Genomic DNA, 27365 nt, shown 5'->3' with positions numbered 1-27365 from the left:
AAAGATAAAAATAAAGTTTAATTTTGAAGAGTTACAACAAGCAAATGTCACCCATTTGGTGGAATGGCCCAAAAACATGTTAATTTTGCTTTCCTAATCCTATAAACATTCAGTTTTACAAAGTAGGCTAATTGAACTGAAAACGTGTCTCATCTGTAAGTTTTTACATCTACCATGATGATTCAATGTCATACTTGTCCAGAGATAATTTCTTTAAACTTTTGTACATTGACAATATAAAATCAATTTACTTTCTTTTGATTTATAAATGTGAATATATAGCCGCATTTTTATGAGAGGAAAGGGGTTCCTTCTAAAAACTTTTAGGCTATCTATGGTATCGACACTTGATTTGTTCACATCAGTTCTGTTCTGTGTTCGATGAGTAATGCCTGTTTCACTCACACGTGCACTTGTTTGGGGAAAGATGGCGGCTCCCACTAACGAGATTGAAGTGCTCACTGCGAAAAAACCTAATGGTGAGTATTATTAGTTTAATTTATTAATAGTTCTTCGTGTTGCGGTTGCGATTGAGATGTCTGTCAGCTGTAAAAAATTCTGACCTGTCTTTTAAAGTAACGTCGCTTGTAGTCGCTTATACTGTCTAATGTGAAATATAATGTTAGTGTCTTATGGGATATATTACTGTCATTATGCGGCATATTCTGTCATAAATGTTCTTATGTGATCTATAGTATAGTATGTGTTTCCGAGGCTAGTTGTCACAAAGGCTATGTCTTTTAGTCAAATAGCAGAAATGTGTGTTCTTTTAGCAGTAGTTTTCATTTTGGTATCACCTCAAACAACTAATTATATAAATTGTTGTATTTTTGGGATGGGACATTAAATATGTTTTGGAAGGCGTTTTCTTTGGGCATCAGTAATGTTTTTGTCTGTAAATGAAAGAGAACTTTATTGTTTCTTTAGCTACCGTTTCACTCCTGACCATTATCACTGCTGTGTGCTTGTGAGAAATGATCGTGTTTTCACCATAGACTGTAAAAAAATACGTTTTCACGTATTACCATCAGTAATGATGCTCTCATATATATCACATATATGTCCTGCAACCACTCTTCCCATCCTCAGTGTATTCAAAATCACCGTGGATAGGCCTATATAAAGAAATATTCACTGAAAAAAAAAAAACCTCTAAACACTTTGTCAGGTTTCTTGCCCAAACATTGCTGTGTTTTTAGAAGAAATATTGGAATGATTGTAATTTATTTTTATAGCTAATGCATTTGTTGTAGCCTACTGTGCCTATAGAAAGCATTGCAACTTTGTTTGAACCTCTGGCTCTTAATAGCACAACAATATTCTTTAATGTAAATATATAAATACATTTGTCACAATTTATTACACTTAAAGGGTTAGTTCACCTAAAAATGAAAATTCTGTCAGTAATTACTCACCCTCATGTTGTTCCAACCCCGTAAGACTTTCGTTCATCTTCGGAACACAAATTAAGATATTTTTGATTAAATCTGAGAGTTGATCACTCCTCCATAGGCTTCTTTGTAATTGAAACTTGCCGGCCCAGAGAGTTGTTTAAAATAGTCCAAGTGACTACAGTGGCTCAACCATAAGTTTATTAAGCGACGAGAATACTTTTTGTGGGCAACATTTTTTTCATTTTTGGGATTTAGGTCTGGATTCTGACTTTTTAACTCCAGAACATTGTTTTGCTGTCAGATTGCATGTCAGTATGACATGCCCTCTAGAATGCGAGTAAATACAGCTATAATACTATGTATAATACATATTGCATAATATGCTAGGCAACTAAAAAAAATCTTTTTTACTAGCCAATGGCTAGCCAATGTACCTGATCTACCTAATCTGTATCTAACTACTGTTAGATCTATCTGAAAAACCTGAAAAACACTGTTTAATATGTATCTTTGTAGTATTGTGTTTATAAGTGCTATTGCTTGTAGTTTGATTATTTGTTCTTATTTTATTACAGACTGTTTACTTATCTTTAATAGAGTTTGAAATTTATATTTTATATTTTTTAATATTGTATTTATGTAGAATTTTTTTATTTGCATTGTTCTTGCATTCCATGTAAAAATTCTGGTGAGTAAAATAAAAATAAAAATTACTAGCCAATGGCGACTCGAGCGTAGAGGGTTGATTTTGCTGAATTGTTTTTTACCCTTTACCCTCAGAAGACTGTGAGGGCCTGCTGTGGAGAAATATCCACACAGCATGACCAACATTGTGGTTCTACATAGTGTTTGGTTTATGATGAACATGATGTTTAGTCTGAAGGTCAATTTTGGCAATCTATCGAGATTTATGATTTTTTTTTTCAAATATTGACTTTCTCTTTGCCAGTCTCCCATAAACTGAACCACCATTGGTCCCTAACCATCACTTCCTTGCATGGTGTAAGGGGATTTACAGTCAAAGACCCAGGACCAGAAATGATTAATTAAGACAAGAGTCAGAATTATAATAAATTAAAGAAAAGTTTTACTTAAGATAGTTAGCAGTTTCATAGTTCTTAGAAGTCAGCTTGTCAATGGAGTTTCTCTTACAGTTACACCGATCACAGCAATTATCCCCTTCACCAAGGTCAAAGATACGTCCTTGCTTCAGGTTGAATGATTCTCATGGCTAAGAAGTAGATAAACTGAGTAATTTTCCACACATATACAGATAGACTGAAGCATATCTCCATCAATTATGCAGCTGACACTCGGGCCCTGAAGTTAGGCAAGTCGTGACCTTCCAAGATTTGGGTTGCTGGGCGCCAGCATGTCCAGAACAACAACTCAGTCAATCTCCAATAATGCCAATTATTCATTTTACCCTGTAACCAAAAAGACTAACACACACACCGACACACAGCTTTTCCAAGGTTGGATTTGGCCAGGATCAAACTATAAACAAAGGAGAGTCGTCTCAAAACATCATGTCATGATAATACGTTCTTTCTCTCAAGCAGAGCTACACTGTAGTCTAACTGGAAAGTAAGGCTTTAACTGAGAAGCGTTCCCTTAAAGGTCCCATATTGTACACCTTTCTGAAGTTTTATTTTAGGTTGTAATGTCCTGACGAATATATATTTGCAGTTTAAGTACCAAAAACCATCCCAATATATTTTTACAGCTCCTTTCTCAGGAGCTCTGCTAAGAACAGGTGGATTTTGACCTGTCTAATTCATATTAATGAGCCTCTCTTCTGATTGGCCTGTTGTTTTCTGAGTGACTGAGGCCAGGCCAACCACAGGTAACTAGGGTCATGTATGCTGTAGCCTGCTGTGGCTTGGTGATGCTCACAAGCAAGGTAAATAAATCACCTGTAATGATGGACATTGCTGAGGGAAATGTTATCCGGCCTTATATGTCCGAGACGGACTCAGACCCCGAACTGGCGACGATAGGAGACAAATAACCACCTCCTTACATTCCGCTATATTGTAAGAGTGTTGTAATTACCATTACATCAATGCTGCACACAGATTTAACGTTAACACTAATTTAAACTGTCCGTAAACAAACAGACTTTTTTTTGTCAAATTCGATTTAAATCTCCAAAATATGTACGTTAATAGCTAGTTATACTGATTTTGAAACACTTAACTGCTTCATAATATGTAACGTTAGCAGACAGACCCCGAATGCAGTAAGCTATGTAACTATTGCTACTGATACAGTAATTTGACAATTTATACAATTATACAATTTATACTTTTTTATGTAAAAGGTGTACTTGTGGTAAATGTGCAAGGATGTCCCACAGAACGCGAGAACATATGCTGCAATTGACGCCTAAGGTAAAATTGTAAAACTATGATCTGTAGGGACTGCAGCATCTTTGAGGATTTGCTTCTTTGAAAAACCGGCATTGAACTGTGCCTGATTGACGAAGCGGTCACTTAATTGTGCAGAACAGACGGTTAAGGTCGAACTAATTGCTGTGGCATTTCTGAATAAATAAACATTAGCCACTGTTCTCTTATATTAATGATGTTCGGAAGCCTGTGCAATGACGTAGTTTCCTGACAGTGGGCAGTGCTCGGGGTGGTGACTGAGTAGTTCTGACATCACATTTATATGTGTATTTATATTTATACTGTATATGCCCACTTAAACTAGCCAGAGCTGTCATTACAGATGGTCTGTCTGTTGTAGACTTCAAAAATAAATGAATGTCACTGACAGACTCATTCTGCTAATGGCTGACCTCTCAGTTCAGCTGCTGTCCTGACAGTGTGCTGATTGATTTGTGAAGATTAATTTTGGATCTGAGAAATGATTGTGTGTGGGCTTTCCTTGTCTTATTATAGGCTAGAGCCCAATCAATTTCTCATAAAAATGAAATGAGATTTTTAGTGGTACTTTGCAATTGCACATATTGTAAATTACACAACAGTGTCTTAAGGCACACTTGAGTTCAGTGATGCTTACAACAAATTCAGTCTGTTTCTCTAAAGCAAATTAGGTGAATTAACTCTCATATTGTCTTTTTAATGTAGTGCGAGGACCGAGGAGAGTGGCAAATCAGATTCCTGATGAGATCCTCAAAGATCCAGAGCTCAACGAGGCCATTAAGGCTTTGCCAGCTAACTACAATTTTGAGATCCACAAAACAATATGGAGGGTACGACAAGCCAAAGCCAAGAGGGGTGAGTACATTTAAAATCGTTTTGTTCATAAAGGTTATGCGTTTAAGGTTACATTGAGCTATTAGGTAAAGGTCATGTATTTAATGTTATATTGACTTTAAGTAAAATGTTTCCTCTAAGTATGCAAATAAACTTTTGTTTTGCTGTCTACTTCAACAAAAGAGGCGATATATATTGTAAGTAGTTTGAGCGTGTTGTCATGTGTTGTATTTTATGTTATTAGGCTTACAGTTTCAGTTCCAGAACATTAGTTATTCAGTTTGTCTGTCTATAGAGAATTAAATTGCTCTAAAGTTCACCTCTGTTTGCAGGATAATGCAGCAGCATTACATAAGGTATGTCTCAAGCTTATTGCTTTTATGAGAGCATACATGCTGCATTATATAAATTAATGTTCTTCACTATTGTGTTTTTAGTTATATGGACAGAGTCAAGCAAACTGAAAAGAATAATTGCCTTGGAGGTTTCCACAGGCATAAATTAAGATGTGGTCTTTTTGTGGTTCTCTGGAACAAAGTGCAAGCTTTAAATTACTGCAGAGGGTTGCTTTAAGCCAGCTGGGAAAATTGGTGAAATTCATGACATTTAGAGGCATAATTACCTAATTTTGTCAGAACTTTGCTTCAGCAAAATGTGAAGCAAAATACGGTCATTATCTTATTAACCATCAACCGATTCTGCTGAATACCAAGGGCTCTTTTTCAACAGTCAGAATGACTTTTATTCTTCAGTGCACAGCAGCTTGAAATATTATCTTTGTATTAGATTTTTCTTCAAATTTATCTTGGCTAATGTTAAATTCTACATTCTAATAAGCTGTATAAATAGTTCATATTCTATTTGAACTATATTCAATAGTCATTGTATCTACATATTCTAAGCTGTATAAATAGTTAATGTATTATGAATTAACATGAATTAACAATGAATAATAGTATTTATAAACATAATAAATAAATAAACATTAATAAATTATGTTTGTTTAACAAAAGTGTTTAATAAAAGTGTTTGTAATTAGTTTATGATGCCTAATGCTATTTAAAAAGTTTGTATAATTTAGACTTATTGTAAAGTGTTACCTAGATTTCTACCATAGTTTAAGAATCTCAGTAAGTCTTAAAGTCTCAATCTTTTCTTTTTTTTTGGAAGAATATGTGACAAAATGAACATTTCTTTTTATTTTGTTGTTGTGTTTTAATCTGTGTCTACAGCGGCCAGTGTTTAGTCTCATACGGTCAAAAACCGAAGGTCTCTGGGCTGTTTTGCATCAAAATATGATATATCCTTGGTAGTGACTTCCATAAGTGTTTTTATTTTTTTATTTTTTTTCAAAGATCTTGGCAGATTGGTGTGAAATTATTCCCCTCGGAAAGCAACACTTATGGCTTGTTTGAAACCGCTCTAATGAGATGTCTTACAGTTTGTGAGTGAGATTTCAGCAATTATAAGTGGTCAAGTTGTTTTCCAGGGTCGGCCCAAGCTGTCTCACTATAGCATTTTACTGTAGATTATTCCTTTTATTGGAAGTAATTACATCGTATTCTAATGTACGTGCTTTATTTCCTTAAGCTAACCTCAGAGAATTTCATCATTGCATAAAAAAGATGCTGAAATCATGGCTAGCAGCACACTAATCCTATTATTTGTGCCGTATCATTTATCGTTATGCAAATGTAATCCTCGTTTATTTTGATGCGTCCAATCAAGAGCTGTTTATCTCTGTGTTGATGATGAATTGACTCAGCTTGAAGGCCTTTTCGTGGGTGCCGTGGCTTAGACTTGTGAGTCTTGATCCAGCAACCCTTTGGCTCTTACTTGGCTTTGCTTGTTTAGCCTGAGTTCTTAATCTGTCATAACCGTTGTGATGCCCAAGCACTGCAAGCCAAATGTGTTATACCAAATGACACTGTCCCTAACATGTCAGAATGTACTAACAAACAGTTTTGTTTCAAGAAATGTCATTGCAATGTGACCTTCCATGTTTTTTGGTCTTCTAATTGGGATTTTTGTCACTTTCACCCGACCGACCTCTTATCTCCTCCCTTTGGTTATGCATCACTGTCTGACAGAAATTCGTCCCATGGCCCTGTTGTAGCATGTCCTCCGTCATTCTAGTCCAGGTGTCACAGAGACTTCAGGATGGGCCTTTACACAGTAAGACGAGGGAAAAAGATGAAGCAGAACAAGGCTTTAGTTGATTTCATTATATTCGGATGCATGTTCACCATAAAGAACTTGTCTGTAGAGTTAAGACCTACATCGATGACCAATCTTTAATCACAAAAAGTCCTAATAATGCACCATAGCCGCAGAAATGCCCAATTTCAAGCCTCTATTGATGTGAATGACAACAGACAAGTGTTTGATGTGCTGAATGTGTTAGCAGGTGGCTTGTGCTGAGTACTTTCATGGGGATTGGAGAGAATTCTACAGTCTGCTGGGCTCTTTGTTGTGGAGGTTTTCATTTTTAAAAACCCCCTCTATTTCTACACTCAATGGGCAAAGATAATTTTTGACCATATTGTCTCTCTCTTTTTACGGTTTCCTCTATCTTCTGCAAGTTTTCGCCATTATTTTTCTCAAATAGTATTCTGAGAAATAATTAAATATGTAAAAATATGTAAAAATTCCCAAAATGACAAATTATTTCACTCATAATTTTTTATAGTCCGATTCAGGTCCCTGGCCGGTCGATCGGTGCATCTCTAATTTGTATATAGTTTTCACAGCATTCTAGGGGTGTAACAAATCATAGTTGATGGTTAGGAACAGGCCCCACGGTTCATCATGCATGTGATTTGCGGATTAATTGCAAATTTTAACCATCGATAAAGTGGCAGTTTGAACATGTTTTGCCTTGCCAATTTACACATTCAAGCGCAAGAAGTGGCGAAAGAGAACTCAGTTCGATACTCGCGCGCTGTTATCTGTGCGCACGGCCGCACACACCTGAAGCGAGCATATAGAGACCCGCGTTTCAGATAGTGTGCAAACCCCGAATTGATTCCTCTATTGCGTCTCCTTTCACTTGAACGGACACATATGCACAAAATTATGTAAAATATACCTGTCCCAGCAAGTATTCTTGTAAACACAGTCGGTTAATGTCTTAAGTGAACGGTAACAGTTGAGAAAGAAAGCGGATGTGTGACGATATATTGGATCGGTGCATTTAGTCTTAAAGTGACCGCAACCAATAAATACCTGTTGCTGTCTATGTCATTAATTAATTAATCAAACAACAAAACACAGCTTTAACAATGATTAATTTGTATTTAATTTATATAGTGAACACTATAATGTTATTTTACATTTGAATAATTACGTGTCTCTACCTGAATAATACTATAAGTCCTTACTTTATTTGTAACTTTGTTCTATTATATTAATCATAAAATTGTAATTTTTTGTATTTGTTCTTATTTTATTACTGACTTTTCATTTGTCTAACAATGTTTGAACTTTATTTGTCATGCTAGTAGTTTTTCCTCTGGTATTGAAGTACTTAAAGTGTGCTTTAAGTAATAAATGTAAAGCCAAGGTACATTTGCCCATATTTATTTTTAGAATTTTGCTGATCTGAAAAATTATCCAATCCGTGACTCAAAAACGGTATGATTTTTTATTTAACCAAACCACATCTATGTTAGCCAGCCAGACATTCCATTGATCGTACGTGTCTGCATTTGGTTTAGTTTGATGTATTGACCAAATTATAAAGTAATGATTTGCTCTACGTTTTATTGTTTATTGTTGAGAGCTGCAGGGCCTTGTCTTTTTCACTTGTCTGTAGTCAAGTTGATGTATTTATTGTAGACTAAATTTTGTTTGTATTTATTACCTGTGCCTGCCTGGTCACTGTGTATTCTTTGTCAAATTAGATTTGCATCAAATATTCTTGTGCTGTGGCATCAGCACAAACGTTATCTACTTTCATTTCCTGCAATGAAGAGGAGGACTTTATGTATTGATAAGAATACTTCTATTACAGACGTCTTTTAAATGTACTGTAATGTTTTGTTGTAATGTTCTCATGCCACTAGTGTACAGCATGAAACCAGTGTGCCTGATATGCTTTCCACACTTATGTACATGCACAGTGTATATATAGCATTGTTTTGTTGCACATGATGTAGTCATAGCCCCAGAGTTCAGAGTAACAGTACTTTTCAGAGATACATTTCCTGTCTGAAATGAGAGGTTCTTCTGAATGTTTTGACTTGCATAGCACTAACAGTGAAAACTAAACTGGTTTTGCATAAATTGAGAATGAATCAACATGATTCATTCAGGGGGCATCACTATACATAGATGACATCCATTAGTGCCTTATCATAATGCAAATCTTTGCAAATATCATAAATTGTCTATTAACACTAGAAAATATATTTAAGTAAATGGTCTACTGAAACAAAGGATCAGAGTTCCAGAGAAAATATGCAATTAAATTAAACTATACTATAAATAAAGAAAAATATGTGATGTCGCGCAGCTCATTATTTTGCTAAAGGTTTCAAGTTCAAATATGCACTTTTTTTAATTAAAGTAAATTTGCAATTTTATTACACAGGATAAATATTAGAAGCCAAGGTGCATTTTATTCTGCAATTTAATTAACTTTACTTGAACTGTATGTCAGTAACATGGCTTCTAGAAGGTCAAGAGGTTTCTTTCCATGGGCAGATAGATGGAAAGCAGCAGCAGTGAGATTGGGTGGCACAAGAGCTGCTCAGCAAAAGGTAATTGGTAACAATTCTTTTTCAATGGGGTTTTTGGTTTCAACAAAATATTAAGCAGCAACTGTTTTCAACATTTATAATAATAATAATAATAATAAATATAGCTGCAAGCATCAATTACCGGGGCCAAGCGCAAAGAAGACATAAGACATGCCAACATGGCTGGGAGTGTCAGACCAACTGCAACAATGAGAAATTAAAGACATTTAAAGATGATTTTAGGCAAAATGGCTGAAAAATCATACAGTAATTAAAAGTATGATTTAATGGATTATCAAGACACATATCAAGTTTTGTAATGGTACTCCAATGCATTCGTAAAGTGTTGCATTTAAAATCTTGATATTACAACAGCCACTAGGCTGACCAAAGTGCTTTACAGAACAACCAGATTTAAATATAGTAAGTATACCTGCATAACAACACATAAAACACAAATAAGAGCAAACCCAAGCAAAACCTTAAAACCGGAGTGACAAAACAGTATCAGACTCAAATGTAAAATAGTAAAACAGCAGTAGCAAAGCAGTATCAGACTCAAATATAGAATGTAAAAACAGGAGTGGCAAAACAGTATCAGATTCAAATATAAAGTAGTTAAACAGGAGTAGCAAAGTAGTACCAGACTCAAATATAGAATGGAAATACAGGAATGGCAAAACAGTATCAAACTCAAATATAAAAGAGCAGAACCAACCATTAGAGGAGAGATCAATATACTAAAGAAAACAGGTAGGTTTTTAACAGAGACTTGAAAACAGACAGAGTAGGGGCCGTTCTAATCTCAAGGGGCAGGGTGTTCCAGAGTCGTGACTATGCCACCGAAAATCCACGCTCCCCTCTACGCTTGAGTCTAATGCGAGAGACTACCAGCAGAGCCTGGTCGTTGGATCTTAGGCTTCTGGAAGGAGTGTAGGGATAAACAAGTTCAGAGAGATAGGCAGGAGCTAAGTTATGAAGAGATTTAAAAACAAAGAGTAGAATTTTGAAATTAGAAAAAAGTGGCACAGTTCCACTGTTTTTTTTTTTGTGTGTTCTCAGAGTGAGCCCATACATGTGTGTCAAATTTGGTGAAAAATCTCATTTAGTTTTTGGAGTTATAGACATTTTCATTCGTATGAGAGCATAAAAAATGATCCATGGGTGACTTTGTTTGGATTTTTTTTGCCACTTACTATCAAAATTTTGACATTTGGGTATTAGGGTTTAACCAACGACCTATGTTTCCAAACTTCCTACGGTGGTTTCGAAGATATTGGCAAATGTTTTTTAAGAGCTAATTTACAACATTGTGTAAACCATAAGGCAAAACCTAGAATGTTTGGTATCATTAGACTCGGCAAGGATTCAGGAATGTAAGGAGATGACTCCCGTGAATATAAGTCAATCAAATCCAAATTTATAAGCATGTAAATATTTTTTTTACCACTAGGTGGCGCTGGTCCGAAACTTCTCAGTCTCTTTCAGAGCATCGTGCTGATGACCCATACCAAGTATTGTAAATATACGTTCATGCGTTCATAAAATACAGCATTTTAGTACAAAATTCAAATTGGCCGACGCCCAAATATGATATAGAAAAATTGGATATCAGTCAACTCTGCATGCAGTCAACTCTAAATCTAACAAGACCACTTTTATGATTTTTGGACAAACCGTTCAGAAGTTATAACCAAAAATAGCCATTTTTCGTATCTCCGGACCAGTAGGTGGCGCTGTGCCGAAATGCAGCATGTCGCCTCAGGTCATGCTTGTGATGTACCAAGTTTGGTCTGAATACGATAAAGCTTTTGCGGAGATACAGCCTCACGTCTGTTTTTGCAAGCGCTACGTAAAATTAGTTTGCGCGGTATTCAAGAACGGTTTGACGAATAAACTTGAATTCCATAATTTTTGTCGCCATGGTCTGAAGATGATCTGGTTCAGTTTTCCTGAAAATCGGAGCAACCATCTAAGACAAGTTTGAAAAAGTAGGTTTTTAAAAAAAGTCAAAATGGCGGAAGGATTTACATGACGGAAAATAACGTCATATGATGCAATCGAATCGGCGTGAGCCGAAAAATTTAAATTTAACTTTTAAAATTAGCATAAACATGAGTGAAAATTTGGACAGTTGGTGGCGCTAGAAGGATTGAGTTAGAGACTCCAAATTTGCTATGGTGACTGTTCAGACTGTCCGCTATCAGTGTGCCAAATTTAATAACTTTCCCGCAAGCGGTTCTATGGGCTGCCAAAGACTTCCATATGGAAGAAGAAGTGGAAGAATAATGAGAACGCCCACCATTTCAAGAGGTGCCTCCACACTTTCAGTGCTTGGCCCCTAATAATTTTTTTCTTGAGTACCAAATCAGCATATTAGAATGATTTCTGAAGGATCATGTGGCACTAAAGACTGGATTAATTCTGCTGCAAAATCTGCTGTGTCATCACATGAATAAATAACTTTTTTTTAAATGTAAAAATACTATATTTTTGATTAGAATAAATGCAGCCTTCTGAATATTCTGAGCTACAACCCCTTCTGCCCAGGTCTAGCGTCACTTCTGTGTCTTTTTTTTGTCACTCCTGTGTCTCTGTTGTTCTTATCTGGCTCAGTAGGCTTCATCAGAGCTGCACAAACATCTGTTTGTATGTTCATTTCACATAATGAGGATGCAATGGTTGCCTGACTGATTATTTGTGAGTTTTTCTGCCCTAAGGTTGGCGATGATGAATGCAGGCGATTGTAGAGATGACTTACCTCCCAGATTAATTCTTTCTTGTGTTTGAATAATTAGTCCACGGTATCTTGAAATAAATGTAATCATAATGCAAACTCTATCTGCAGGGCTGCCTGTTTGTATTTTTGCCAACACACCAATTGGATGTACAGGAAGGAATGAAGATGTGATGTTCATTCAGAGCTAAACCTCTCAAGAACCGCCTAGAAATATTATATTTAGGCAAGAGGCCGCACTGTACTGCAAATATACTGTTTTTTGTTTTTTAAGCTGAAGTGTGTTTTCTGTGTCAATAATGGCTGTTTTTGAATGGGTTTCCCAGAACTCCCCCTATCTGTTATTGGCTGGCCAAACAGGTAGTCCCGCCCCCAACTTTTCAGTTTTGCGTGATAGCTTTTACTGTATGGTCTGTTTTAGAATGGCTGGAATGCAGTGTTAACCAATCATAATTTACAATAATTTACCTAATTATAACGTACCTCATCCTATATCTGGTTAGTTTTTATTGTAGCAGGTGTGCTCTTTCAGTCATTCAGAGGGTTTGATGAGGGCTAACATTTTGTTTGTCAGTCATTGTGGCGTGGTTACAGGTGTAGCTTAACACACTAAGCACATTTTATCTGTGTGTGTTTGTGCAGTCTACGGGTTCTGGCATTTTGGCATTTCCTTGAGCTTCTATGACATTTCTGGATATGCAGTGTACAAATGTGTGCTCACTTAGCCCTGGGCCAGCACCCAGCCTTCTTAGCAAGATGGAGCTCGTCAACGGCCGGCCGAGGATGGATGAGTGTAGAGATTTGTCAGGCAAGGCTGTACTGAGCTGAATAACCTTTTACTGTCAATAAACTCGCCCTTTCTCAGGTAATGACCTGTCTGTGTCTGTCCGGACTGAAGGGGGCCAGTCTTTTAACCTTTCATCAGAGATTTGCTCAGCCCAGCTGTATTCCCCCTTCCTCCTTTCATCCATCACTCTTCCTAGCTGCTCTTTAGCTTGTCTGCACTCAAAACAAATTGCTTATATTCTTTTTTTTTTTACTTTTCTCCACTATCATTTACTATTGCCTGTTTCTTCCCAGCTGAGCCATATTCATGTAATTTCACCATTTCTTAAAAGAGGGTGTAGATTCTAAGTAGGACACATGCTCCTGAGCTCACACTGATGCATGTGTCTTCAATAGCAGGTGTAGCATTGGTTTGTGCCAATGTTAAGTCTATGTGACATTTTTCACCCAGTTTTCCACCTGCTGGGAGAACACTGTACGCCCGATCGCTTCTAAAAGTCAGAGCCCACCTCTCTTCAGTAAGCCACACTATTTGACTCCTCATTCATGGGTCTACAACAAATGGTGCAGGACAAGTGAAGCACTGAAGTTTTAACCAAAAAAAAAAAAATGTTGTAGTAGTATGAGAGATAGTGATGCTTTGCTTCACAAGCACCACTAATAATAGCTAATAGCTAACTCCATGTCCGCTATAAATTCATTAGCACCGTTTTGCTGGAAATTGATGACATACGGTGCAAAACACTACTCATTATCCCACAAAAACGACTTCAGTTAAAACCATTTTACTGATGCTTCCATGGCTTTCATAGTCATTTGTGCAATTTGCACAGCACTATCTTTGTTTATATACAGTACTGTGCAAAAGTCTTAGGCATGTTAATATTGAAGGTTTCTTCAAGCATCTTGGAGACGTTCCCGCAGTTCTTCTGGATTTAGTCTGTCTCAGTTTTTTCTGTTTCTTCATGTAATCTCAAGGTGGGCTTGAGCTAGAACACATGAAATATCTGAACTTGCTAGGTTTGTTGACTCACGTTTGATGGCATGTTAGAAATATGGTTAAGTCAAAAGAATGGTCCAAAAAGTTAAGAGAAGATGATATCGCCCTTCACAAAATAGGAACAGGATACAAATAGAGGGGCGAAGGCACTAAATGTTCCGTTGGAACCATAATTTGCAAGTTCAAAGTTAAAGGAACAGTGGTTACACTACCTGGATGCGGCAGAAAAAGGAAGCTATCAACGTCTGCAAATTTCTGAGATCAACCAGATCTCTGAGAAGGCAGGTTCAGAAAAACACTTGAGTGACTGCAAAAGACCTGTAACAAGACTTGGTGGCAACAGGCACTGAGGTTTCAGCTTGCACAGTAAGGCACATACTAAACGCATACCAGAACTCCAAGACCTACACCACTACTAACCCAAAATGACAAGAAAAGTCAGCTCCAATTTGCTCAAAATCATATAAATAAGCCACAGAAGTTTTGGGATTCTTTTCTGGAGCGATGAAACAAAACTGGAACTTTTCGGCCCTATGGATCAGCAGTATGTCTGGAGGAAGAAGAATGAAGCATATGCTGAAAAGGGGCTGCTTTGCATCCTCTGGCACTGGAAACCTGCAGCATGTGGAAGGCAAAATGGATTCATTGAAGTATCATTCATGCTGTCAGTGAGGAAGCTGATGCTTGGGCGTCATTGGACCTTCCAACAGGACAATAGCCGCGTTTCCACTGACGGGCCAGTGCGAGCCAGGGCTTTAAACGGGCCGTGCCGGGCTAAAAGCCCCGGGCCTGTAGCACCGAGCCCAAAACACATTGCGTTTCCACTGTCGGGCCAGAAGCTCTGCAGTGCTTCACTAAAACACGCCCGTAACACGCCTCTCTTGAACAACGTCACACAAACCAAATAATTTCACCAACAAATAGAAGTTTTATCAGAAAACGAGTTCAGAAAGAAATCTCTGGAAATAGCGTGATCGCAAAACAAACATTTTGCTGGGATTTTTGTTGTTTACTTGAATATTTAAAACCCAGGAATCGATGTTTTACCACAGGTTTACGATAAAAAGTGATACATTGATCATAATGAATTCATTTTATTTCAAAATTGCACATTAGCCACACAGAAATAAAGTGGCTTATCGTTAGGTCTATTTCAAAAAAGAAAGAGGACAGACTTACTCAGTCGTGTCTGTTTCTGTTTTTTTTGGTAGTTACAGAACATATTTACATCACATTTAGAAAAAATTATAATTCTAATGATAAATATGCCACCAAAAATACGACCTGAGGAGCTTCAGCACTCTCTCCCAGTAAGCTACATTTACAGAATTTTCAGTCAGAGAAACAGAAGAAGCTCACGAAAAAAAAGTTGCTTTATTTTATGATAGTCCGGTATAAAGAGGCGAGACGTAGGCTACTGACAGATAAAATAAAAACATGATTGTGATAGCCTTCAAGCATTCATATTTACCATGTTTACTATGGTAATGGTTACCGTGCATAGTCTTTTGCATCGCATATAAATATGTCTACCTTATACGGTGATCAGAATCCACATCGGATCACAAACAGAAGGCATTCAAACATGAAAGTGAGTTTTGAGGTAAATTATTTTAAAAGTCTCCAATGCTGATGTTAGCTGGTATATGAAATCATCCGGCACTGCCGTCTCCTGACTCAGGTAAACTCATCCTCTGTTCGTAACCACTCCTCTAGCCCGAGCTGGCCCGCTTTGGACCAAGGTATTCGGCAGGCCAGAAAACCCTGGCCGTTGGCCCCGAGGAAGCCCTGATGAGGCCCGATTAAGCCCCGGAAGTGACAGTGGAAACGCGACTGGCCCTGGCACGCACTAGCACACCCGCTTGTGGCCCGACAGTGGTCGGCTAATGATCCCAAGCCATATGTCAAATTCCACCAAGGCTTGGTTGCAGAAGAAGTCCTGGAAGATTCTACAGTGGCTGGCCATCACAGTCACCTGACTTGAAGCCCATAGGAAATCTGGTGGAATTTGAAGAAACCCAAGAATATTACTAAACTGGAGGCCATTGCTCATGAGGAATGGGCTAAGATTCCTCAGAAATGCTGCCAGAAGCTGTTGTCTGGTTATACATCTCGTTTGCAGAAGATCATGACAGGAAAAGAATGTTCTACTAAGTACTAAAGATCCTTGCCATTCAATTTAAGTCAATTCAATTCACTGTTATTTGTATAGTGCTTTTCACAATACATATTGTTTCAAAGCAACTTTACAGAAAATGCATGTCTATTTTCACTTGAATTTGGCGAAACCACTTTAAACATTTGTTGTGTTGTGCAATTTCAATTACTTTTGTTTGATTTGTTCATTGCAAACAGCTGAAAGTCTGTAAATGTTGCCAATAATCCTGATTTGCAATGGGGTTGAATAATTTCGATTACAACTGTACATATATCAGATGTCAAACTGGCCAGAAACTCTCTCGTGCTGGACGGAATGCCATGTTTTGATGCAATGATTATGGTTGTAATTGATTTTACTGCAGTGATGCAGCATATTTTAATAATTCATACAGCAGACTACTCTGCTGACAGTAGGCCACTATGTATTTCAGTACTTAGAGGCCAGAAATATGACATTTGTAATTGTAAAATGATGAAAATATTCATCAATAAATCAATATTGACTTGATTTAAAATATCATATATTTAGTGTAGCAGAGTCAGAAGTTGAAGAATTAGATGAGGTGAGATGAAGTAGAAATTGTGGTATGTTTCATTCTCATTTATTGACTGACAGGAAAGGCTCCTAGCTGGATAGTTCACACTTGTATGGCATCAATATGAACTGATAGGCATGAACAATGGTGATAATTGAATTTCGCTCTTCCTTTATTTCATTGTTCATTTGTTAGTCTGTATAGTACATGTAACAGATCCAATTTTAGGGCATGAGTCTGTTTCCAGGACAACAGGGCAGCATATCTACGCATGATGCTGGCGTCCAATGAGAAAGAAAAAAAAATACACATCTAATGTTATTAAGTTCATCAACCACATAATTGTAAGAGTCGATGATACAATGATTTCAGGAAAAAAGCACAGAACGAGAATATGATCTCCTTAGACTGGTGCTAGAATAGGCTGATCTCACTTTAACTGTTGTTTTAGGTATTTTTCTATATTAATTATCTAAAGTTAATTCATCACCTTGTTAGAAAAGTGATTTTATGCAAGATAAGATAGATATCTCCAAAATTGGGCATATAGAGTATTATGTGATCATGTATTTTAATTTTGTAAAGTAATATGTTTAGATTTTCATCACTATTAATATGTTGAAGTTAACAGCTTTGCATGTTTTAGTAATATGTAGTCACTTATTGAATTATTATCATTTAATTGAATTTAACAGTGCAGATATGCTTTGTATGACAGTGTCTACAGGTCAGTGCCCTCAATAAGGGATGATGTATTGATTTTTCTTAGTTTAAAGAGATAGTTCACCCAAAAATTTTAATTAGCCCATGATTTACTCACCCTGAAGCCATCTCAGGTGTATATGACATTCTTCTTTCAGTTATGTTAAAGGGGACATATCATGAAAATCTGACTATTTCCGTGTTTAAGTGCTATAATCGGGTCCCCGGTGCATCTACCAACCCAGAACACATGAAAAGTGACAACTCAGTAACTTTGTTTTGGTAAGCCTTTCTCTGCAAGCCGAAAAATTAGCCGATCAGATTTCGCTCCCCTTAGTTCTGACGTAGGAAGGGGATCTTTTTATATTACCACCCCTTAATCTGCACGAAAAAGCATGCAAACTGTTCTTTCGTTGGCTGCACAGACAAGCACAGAACATAGTCTCAGTCTCAGATGAGACAAGAGAGCAGTTTATTCATTTTATTTTCAACGGAAATCCGCCAGAAACAGATGAATCAATGTAACTCCACCACAACTTCATAAATGTAACCACTAACCATTCAGAAACATCCAGGTGCAGTCTACAGATCTGGCCTTTAAAAACGCGCGTTTTCTCCCGCGGCATTCGGCAATTCGTCTCGTAGAGTCTCGCAGAATTCTGCAAGTGCTTCGGGGGGGCCTACTTAAAAAAATCCCTCAATGTGTTTCGCTTCACAGAATATCCACCAGGTGGCGCATAAAAAACAACTTTACATTAGATTTTTTATTTTACTTCACATTACGTCATGATTGTGAGAAAACATCCACAATAAAATATAAATTATAAATAGTAATAGACACAAATATTTACAGTAGGCTACTGTATTATACAGACATTTGAAAATATTTGTAAATGCAAAAGGTTCATTAAGACAAGAAGGGGTATTGGACAACGTTTACGAATTTTTATATGCTTTGTCATTGCTGTGGTTTCCAGGAGATGAGTGCATGCAGAATATTTAACATTGCTTTTATTAAAACAGCAAAGTGACGTTCTTGCCAGCGCATAACTTTTTTGTACAACTATTAAGATGATTGTGCATGCAATGCGCATTTATACTAAGCGCAACAGAGAATTTAGTGTGAGCATAATGCACGTGGCTCTGCCTGTAAAAACCCAGCAATATTTTTTTATATATATACACAAAATCATCCTAACATAATGCAAGGCTTAAATAATGCGACTTACCCAGATTCTTAATTCGTGCAGATATTTCTTGTGTGATTGTTCTTGGGCAGATATTTCTTGTGAGGTAATGTCGCAGCACAACGCGTAGCATACGTTGGGCGCATCTGATTTGCCATTAAATTATTAATAAATATTTTAATTAAACTGTCTTAATGCATTAAGCATAAAGATTTTTCCACGTTAGTCTCAGAATGTCCGGGGTTGGCTTGAGGTCTTGCCGACAGTTTGTAAATATTCTAAATATTCATATTCACAAAATCCATATAAAGGGTGATCAACAGTTATGACTTCTAAAATAAAATAAAAATGACCAGATAAGAGGTATCTGATTGACAGTTTGACAGATGTTGTTTTAAAAAAATAATTATAACATTATGGGGAAGTGGTATTAAATATTCGGTAACACATAGCCTAATACAATTATTTTAATTATGCATTTTGTTCAGTTTTGCTTTTACAAAATGTTCCCTGTTTTTTATAATTAATTTAACCTGAGATGTGCGTTATATCGCTTTTGGATCATTCTTTGTGTTGTCGAATTTTGACACAGTTTCATTACTTGTTCATAATAATTTGATTCATAATTGTCATTTTTTTCTAAAAGTAAAAAAAATAAAAGTTTTTCTAAAAGCAATATTCTAAAGAGATACAAAGACAGTGTACGTGTACCCACCAGATTTCGTCATGAGTCATTTTGTACCCACTACTTTTAACTTCCGTTGACCGTTTTGGTTATGAGGAGCAATATGAGAGAAACATTTTGTAATCATTGTCTGACACAAAAAAAATATATATATATATATATAATATTCATTTTATTTTAGTTTTCGTGTTCGCATTTATGAGGGAAAAAACAACGTGTCAGTTTACGGTTATGGACGTGAGCGCTCTAAAAGCGGCACAAAAAGACTGCTTTAAAACTTTCACAGAGACCTCAAACAGAACAGCTGCCTTTCTTTAAATTGAATTTCGTTTTGTATTAATTATGTCTTAATTTTAATCAATATTTCGTGAACCAATTGCCTAGATTTAAGAAGTAAATATAGCAGACAATCACGACATTGGAGGCCCCGGCGATATCTCATAAATGAACCGAAACTCAGCGTGTAATGAACATTCACATTTACAGTGTATTTAGACACATTTAGACGCATTCATAATCATTACTTTTACCGGTTCTTTGTGGCAAGCTTTATGCGTGCGGTCGTGCGATTGAGTGCGGCTATATTATAGTAAATGCTCATTACTTAAAACAAAGCATAAGCCTCTTCCTGGCATGCAATGGAATCTACAATGTCAGTTGGTTATATCAACATATGTCAAATTAAGTTACGCGATATCAACAAATTAAGCTATAAACATTCATTTGAAATAACTTAAAGCGTATGTAGATTTGCTTATAGCATTTAAACAAAGGAACTGCAAGGGATTAAAACCCCAACCACACGCTGGTGAAAACTGGAAAAACCGGTTTTCTTTTGATTCCCTGAGAGGAGATCGATTAGCATTGGGGGTTGAATCGGCAGACCTGGGGGGTGGGTGGTTGTACTTCCTTGACTCTGTGCAATTGTTAGCAGCTAAAACAAGCAGCTAAAACAAAGACTGTGCAATTAATTACATTTTGGAAATAACTTTCTTAATGTCGTTTTATTTAGCCTATACACTGCAAAACAATTTTTTTTTTTTTTTTTTTTTTTTTTTTTTTAATTTGTAAGTATTAAATATGTTTTACAAACAATTGGTTTACAAACTCTTGGAGGTTTGTGGTTACCATCATTCAGAAGAGTGGTGCTTGTGTTTAGACTTATGTTTTACGTGATTAAATCAGGAAGATTATATTGGTTTCTGTCCACGAAGACGCATTTAAGACTATTTAATCAGGAAATGGAGGCACCGGCGCGATATAACTTGCATTGCTCGTGAACTGATCTCGTCTCATAAATGAACCGAAACTCAGAAATGTATCTAGAAAGCTTGAAATGTCCACTTTTAAACAAAACAATTCAAAACGAAAAGAAACAGACAACTCTCTTATGTAAGTGTGCATTTCTCTCTATAGGCACGTTCACAATATCTGCGAAGATGACGAGTCAGCATTGTCAACATCTTTGACTGACACATAAAACACTAGATTATTAGTAAACAATTAAAATGTCTCCTTGCTATACTTGACACATGATTACTTTTGCCAGTTCTTTGTGGCAAGCTTTATGCATCCGTTAACTATCGAATATCGTGACTCATATTTTGGTACCAGACCATTTATGGTTGTTCATATTGTTCAACAAAGTTCTTGATAAAAAAAGAAAAGAAAAAAAGAAGCTATACTGTGCCTAATATTATTGTTGTATAGCGCGCAAGGTTTATGCGCATGCTTTAAGTCTTCTACGTTTTTAGTATACTGTGGCAGAATTACATTGCCTGGTCTGGTATGTATAGCCTACTAGGCTACATCGTTTTAAAATCGGTTTCAGTGGTTTCGTGTGTACGCAGATATTTCTTGAGACGACGCCATGTTTTTATGTTTTTATGCACTTTTACTCTTTTAGTTTTGTTGCAATTTCACCAAAAGCTTATAATTAGGAAATACACACAACACGCTAAACTTATATTCTCTATTATGTTAAAAATGTTGTAAAAAATACGTATTATTCTTATATAATAAGAATAACAGTAATGTACATTTATATTGCACTCGAAATGATTTAGATATGGAAAGAGGAATTCTTCTCAACTACCACCAATAAAGTTTTAAAATTCTTCTTTAGAAAATATTATATTTTGATGATTCTGCAAGTTCAGCAGACAGTGAGGTTCGGGTTTGTTCCGATCAGAGCTCGTGAGTGGAGAGCGCATTTCTGAATATTCCGCTCCGCTATTCATTCCGGTCGCTCGCTCAACACAGATGTCATGTTGCCTGGTTTGAAAATATGTGGAATAAGGGCTGCTTTCGACTAAAAGGTTTTTTTTTTTCTTCTAGTCGACTAGTATACTAGGCTAGTTGTTCATTTAAGTAATTCATGGACAAATCGCCCCTTTATATTAATTTAATTAGCCTACTTATATGGATCCTGAGTGTTTACGTAATATAGCCGCACTGCGCACGACCGCACGCATAAAGCTTGCCACAAAGAACCGGTAAAAGTAATGATTGTGAATGCGTCTAAATGTGTCTAAATACACTGTAAATGTGAATGTTCATTACACGCTGAGTTTCGGTTCATTTATGAGATATCGCCGGGGCCTCCAATGTCGTGATTGTCTGCTATATTTACTTCTTAAATCCAGGCAAATGGTTCACGAAACACTGATTAAAATTAAGATATAATTAATACAAAACGAAATTCAATTTAAAGAAAGGCAGCTGTTCTGTTTGAGGTCTCTGTGAAAGTTTTAAAGCAGTCTTTTAGTGCCGCTTTTAGAGCGCTCACGTCCATAACCGTAAACTGACACGTTGTTTTTTCCCCTCATAAATGCGAACACGAAAATTAAAATAAAATGAATATTTATATTTATTTTTTTTGTTGTGTCAGACAATGATTACAAAAAAATTTTCTCTCATATTGCTCCTCATAACCACTGAAAACGGTCAACGGAAGTTAAAAGTAGTGGGTACAAAATGACTCATGACGAAATCTGGTGGCGTACACTGTCTTTGTATCTCTTTAGAATATTGCTTTTAGAAAATCTTTTAGTTTTTTTTTACTTTTAGAAAAAAATGACATAATTATGAATCAAATTATTATGAACATATAATGAAACTGTGTCAAAAATCGACAACACAAAGAATGATCAAAAGGCGATATAACGCACATCTCAGGTTAAATTAATTAAGCTCCTCATAACTACTGAAAACGGTCAATAGAACCCAAAGTCAAATTATTATGGACTGAAGTTAAAAGTGGTGGGTACAAAATGACTCATGACGAAATCTGGTGGGTGCATACCCACCGTCCCCACCAAAATCGACGCCTATAAGGGAAACATGATAATATAAAAAGTACTGTACAGTAATGCAGAAAAGCGCATTACAACCATGTTAAAACTATTTAAAACGTTAAGATGCAAAAATGAACTAAATGTAAAATTAGATAATGATAATGCGCAAATGATCTCGGTCTCTTCAAAGGTCTTCGCAAATTGTGTTATAAGACTCAGTTATCATAGCCTACATCACGTCTCTTCTACTGTAAGTACACAGAAAAAAAAATAAGACAAATGATGCGCGTTTGAGTCAGATTTTTATGAAGAATATGTGACTGTTTATGTAACTGGCAAAAGAAAACATTGTATTCGTCATACTTCGTCAACTCAGTATGGCCACATGAAACTCGACTGCCATCTACAGGTTTTATTATTTCCTGCGTCCAACATCTAATCCCCCTTCTGCACGATCCCGCAGAATTTCGGAAGTGCTCGCAGCATTCTTCTCTCTGAGAGGCGCATTTTTAAAGGCCACATCTGTAAAAGTTGCAACCTCTTCTGGTTATTTCTGAGATTTTGAATGAGTGAGATTCGCTTGTTTTTTTATTGTATCCGAAGCTCATGTAAAGGATCTGCCCTCTTCTGAACGGAGACAAATATTGGTATTTTCCTTATACAAACCCATGGCTTCTCTTCAGAAGGCCTTCATTAACCCCCCGGAGGTGTGTGGAGCACTTTTATGATGGATAGATGCGCTTTGATGGACTTCAAAACAGAAACGGCCATTTTACTGCCATTATAAATCTTGGAAGAGCCAGGACATTTTTAATATAACTCCGATTGTATTCGTCTGAAAGAAGAGTGTCATATACACCTAGGGTGGCTTGAGGGTGAGTAAATCATGGGCTAATTTACATTTTTGGGTGAACTATCCCTTTAAAGGGATAGTTCACCCAAAAATGAAAATTCTGTCAGTAATTACTCACCCTCATGTTGTTCCAACCCCGTAAGACATTCGTTCATCTTCGGAACACAAATTAAGATATTTTTGATTAAATCTGAGAGTTGTCTAACTCCTCCATAGGCTTCTAAGAGATTGGAACTTGCTGGCCCAGAAAATGTATTAAAGACATCGTTAATATAGTCCAAGTGACTCAATCTTAAGTTTATAAAGCGACGAGAATACTTTTTGTGCGCAAAAACAAACAAAAATAACGACTTTATTCCACTTTTCATTTCCTTCTCTCTGGGCCTCGGGTCTTTTCACGTAGTGTTTAAGCGTAGCGCGTCTGTGTTGTACGTCACCACTACGTGAAAAGACCCGAGGCCCAGAGAGAAGGAAATGAAAAGTGGAATAAAGTCGTTATTTTTGTTTGTTTTTGTGCACAAAAAGTATTCTCGTCGCTTTATAAACTTAAGATTGAGCCACTGGAGTCACTTGGACTATAGTAACGATGTCTTTAATACATTTTCTGGGCCAGCAAGTTTCAGTCCCTTAGAAGCCTAGGGAGGTCTTAAGGGGTTGGAACAACATGAGGGTGAGTAATTACTGACAGAATTTTCATTTTTGGGTGAACTATCCCTTTAAGACATTGTAATGGGTCCAACAATGGTATACCACTCAGCTTTTATATTTACATGTATTTCCACCCTAAGTGACAGCTTTTTTTTTTTTTTTTGCACTGTGTTGAGTTCTCTCGATAAATATAAAGTGTATCTTTGTCACTGTTTTTAGGTATGGTGTAAATTTAGTGTGACAGGCAAGTTATTGCAGCTGTTAAAATGGTTAGCTTGTCTGAAACGGTGCCAACTTTGCATTTATGCTTCATGCCAACTTTGCCAGCTGCTTAGAGTGATTTATATGCAGTGTATCTTGAATGTGTGCTTATACATTTACCTGACCACCACTTATCTCAAAACATGCACCTAATTATTTTATATTATATTGTATTGTATTATTTATTATATAATTAATTATATTATATTATTAATTATATTATATTATAGATAGTACTACTTGTATGAATAATTAAAATAATAATTCAGTGAAGAAAACAGCACAGTAATAATACAAATGTTCCAGAATTTCATTATGTACCAGTGCAGCAATAAGCAGAACAATGTTTTTCCACAGAGACCATGCAAATTTTTAGGTTTGTGTTCAATCTTAGCAATGTGCCAGACAGAAATAGCCAGTGCTCTGTTTCTTTGAACCAATTAATTTATCTGTACAATTTATTGGCTGCATTTCATGATTGAAACTGGTTGCTTATAATGAGGCATGACTTTTGTGATTTGGCATTGTGAAAGTGTGAGACCGCGGCCAACTGCATGTCTCGCACCACATGCGTGAGAGTTGACAACCCTGTCTAAAGTATTTTACTTTTGTTTCCTTAAATAATTAGTTGCTGTAGTGCTCTCAGATGTTTCTTGTGATATAGCTCAGTACACATAAAATCATTATTAACTGCTGAACAGAAGGTAAGGTATTGCGTTTTTATCTCTCATACTCACTTGTTGAGTGAGTGACATCTGTCAAACTTAAAGTTCACACTTCACAGACACCCTTTTTTAGATTAAATTTGACAAAATGCAGATTATAATAGGGATGCTCGTTGTATTGGTGGCTGTATTGGTAAATGTTTGTTCTTGTATCAGTTCGGGAACTTCCTTTTGTGAGCTGTTGTGGCTTCTTATCATAGAATGAGGCAGATAGTATATTATATTATTTTACAGTATACAATGATAAAGTAAATGTCGATGAACATTGCATATAAATATACTTTAGTATTATGAAAATACCCGAGACGGCTTGAAGAACTCATATACACCATATATTGTGGCCGTCGTGTGTTTATTGCCTGTTTAATCAAAGCATTTCTATCTTATTTTTATTCAGCTACAGCGATAGCTTGATGCCTTTGTCCACATTATGGGTTTCCGACCTAGAACGTCATAAGTTATATTACTTCTGTGAGGCATAATGTGGAGTTTGCATGAGGGCGCCCTCTGGCTTCCAGTATGAATGAAACAGATGTGTGTTAAGCGCTCAGTAATGCTCACTCCATCCTATTTTGGGTAAAAAATAGGAAAAAAATATACTTCTATCTAAAGAAATGTATATGATAATCCATATGTTTTTCTCCAGTGTACAGGAGTTTGTTTGTTTTTTTCCACAGTGGACGCGAATTAAGAGGCTCATATTTCATATTAAAAACTTGGACTTTTTTATTTTGCATTCCTCTTGACAAAAAAAATTCTCAGATTTGTATCATAATAATATAAGATTTTATAATAAATCCTTAGACCTTTCTATTGATTTATAGTCATAGGCTGCCTGTAGGAAGTTTCTTCAAGCGTCTTGAAGATGTTGCCACAGTTCTTCTGGATTTAGTCTGTCTCGTTTTTTTTTTGTTTCTTCATGTAATCCCAGATGGACTCGATCTCGTGTGGAGCATACCGGCTATTGTCAGATATTTCTTGTGCATACAAAAAATCTCACTGGATTATTGCAAATAATGGCAAAAATAATGTTTGGAAATGTAAACAAATATTTCCAACTGGCACACTACAGCAAAATATATAAATAACTGGTTTAACTTTTTTTGGGGTGAAAATACTTGTGTGCCTAAGACGTTTGCGCAGTACACACACAGACATTTTTTTTTTTTTTTTTTTTATATGTTTTTTTTTTTTTTTTTTCGCAATTAGATTTTTTTTCTCCAAATTGTGCAGCCCTATATTGTATTATATTGCACTGACTGGACTCTCTGTCTTTGACATGCAGTGGCCTTGCAGTTGCCCGAGGGTCTCCAGATGTTTGCCTGTGTGATCGCTGACATCATTGAGAGGTGGGTACCACATACACTCACACTCTTACGCACCTCAGGACTGTGGACCGGCCTGGGTAGACGTCATTGGTTAAAAAGACAGTGTGTTTGAATCTGCAAAAGACCTCTGCGCTCATTAAAAAACGTATCATTATTCCCCTCCATAGCCCGTATCTAGGGCTCAGCAGAAAATTAGACACAATTGCAGACACAAGCTAGCTATTACAGTCTCGCTAGTTAATGACATGAAGTGGAAAACCATTATTCTTCTCAATTACATCTTGTTACTGTCTGTGCAGACCATGCAGCATACAAAAGTACAAATCGTGGTCCAGTGTAGGTTAAGAATGAGTCTGACCACACCTCCCAATTCGATCGGTTATAATGTTAATGCTAATGAATGCTAGCAGCTCGATTTAATGACAAACAATGTGCTGTGACAAGAAAAAGCCCTGCAAAAACAACCCCCCCAAAAAACCTGCTAAAAAACAGCCTAAGCAGTTGGCTGGTGTTAGCTGGTCTTCCAGCCTGGTCATGTCTCGTTTAGCAGGCCGGTTTTCGAGGTTGTTTAATATGGTCAGGCTGGTCTTAGCTGGTCAGGCTGGGAGACTAGCTGACCCACCAGCTGAACACTAGCTAGGCCAGGCTGGGAGACCAGCTTGACCTGCTTAAACCAGCTACATCCATGTTAAACAAGCTAAGTCCTGTCAACAAGCTTAAACTGGTTTCAGGTGTTTTTTTTGTTGTTTTTTTCCCACCAGGGAAATATTTATGTTCATAGTATAGTCACAGGGTATGTGGCACTCACAGGTGTTGAAGGAAAAGTGCATTAAAAAATAAATATTGTCATTATTTACTTTTTTTTTCTCTTCTTTGAAACAAAATTTTCAATTTCCTTTTTTCCCCCCAACAATTCATTTCAATATAATTATATTTATTAGAGTCTGAATCATCTGGATTGAGTCAGTAACTGTAGCTAGGGCTGGGCATTGAAGCAAACATCATGATTCGATTTGATTTGATTTCTATTCACAAGCTTGCGACGCAATACAATTTCGACATTACTATAATATTAAAAATGATAGTAATGTTTAAATTAACAGA

The 27365-nt window shown here is 36.5% G+C and overlaps 1 protein-coding gene across 1 annotated transcript in view; it reads left to right on the top strand.

Annotated features, from left to right (window-relative positions):
* The first annotated feature begins 370 nt into the window (after window positions 1-370).
* The window catches only part of dph1 (diphthamide biosynthesis 1), a 109782-nt gene continuing 82787 nt past the window's right edge, over window positions 371-27365 (top strand). The window contains exons 1-3 of the mRNA XM_079885152.1: window positions 371-479; window positions 4490-4639; window positions 26219-26282. Coding sequence (XP_079741278.1) covers window positions 389-479; window positions 4490-4639; window positions 26219-26282 — 305 coding nt within the window. The 5' untranslated portion in view covers window positions 371-388. The remainder of the gene's footprint in view (window positions 480-4489; window positions 4640-26218; window positions 26283-27365) is intronic.

This window comes from Squalius cephalus, assembly GCF_949319135.1.
Source record: "Squalius cephalus genome assembly, chromosome: 11".
NCBI classification, from domain to species: domain Eukaryota; kingdom Metazoa; phylum Chordata; class Actinopteri; order Cypriniformes; family Leuciscidae; genus Squalius; species Squalius cephalus.
The sequence above is the reverse complement of the archived record's forward strand: the minus strand, read 5'-3'. Positions and strand labels throughout refer to the sequence as shown.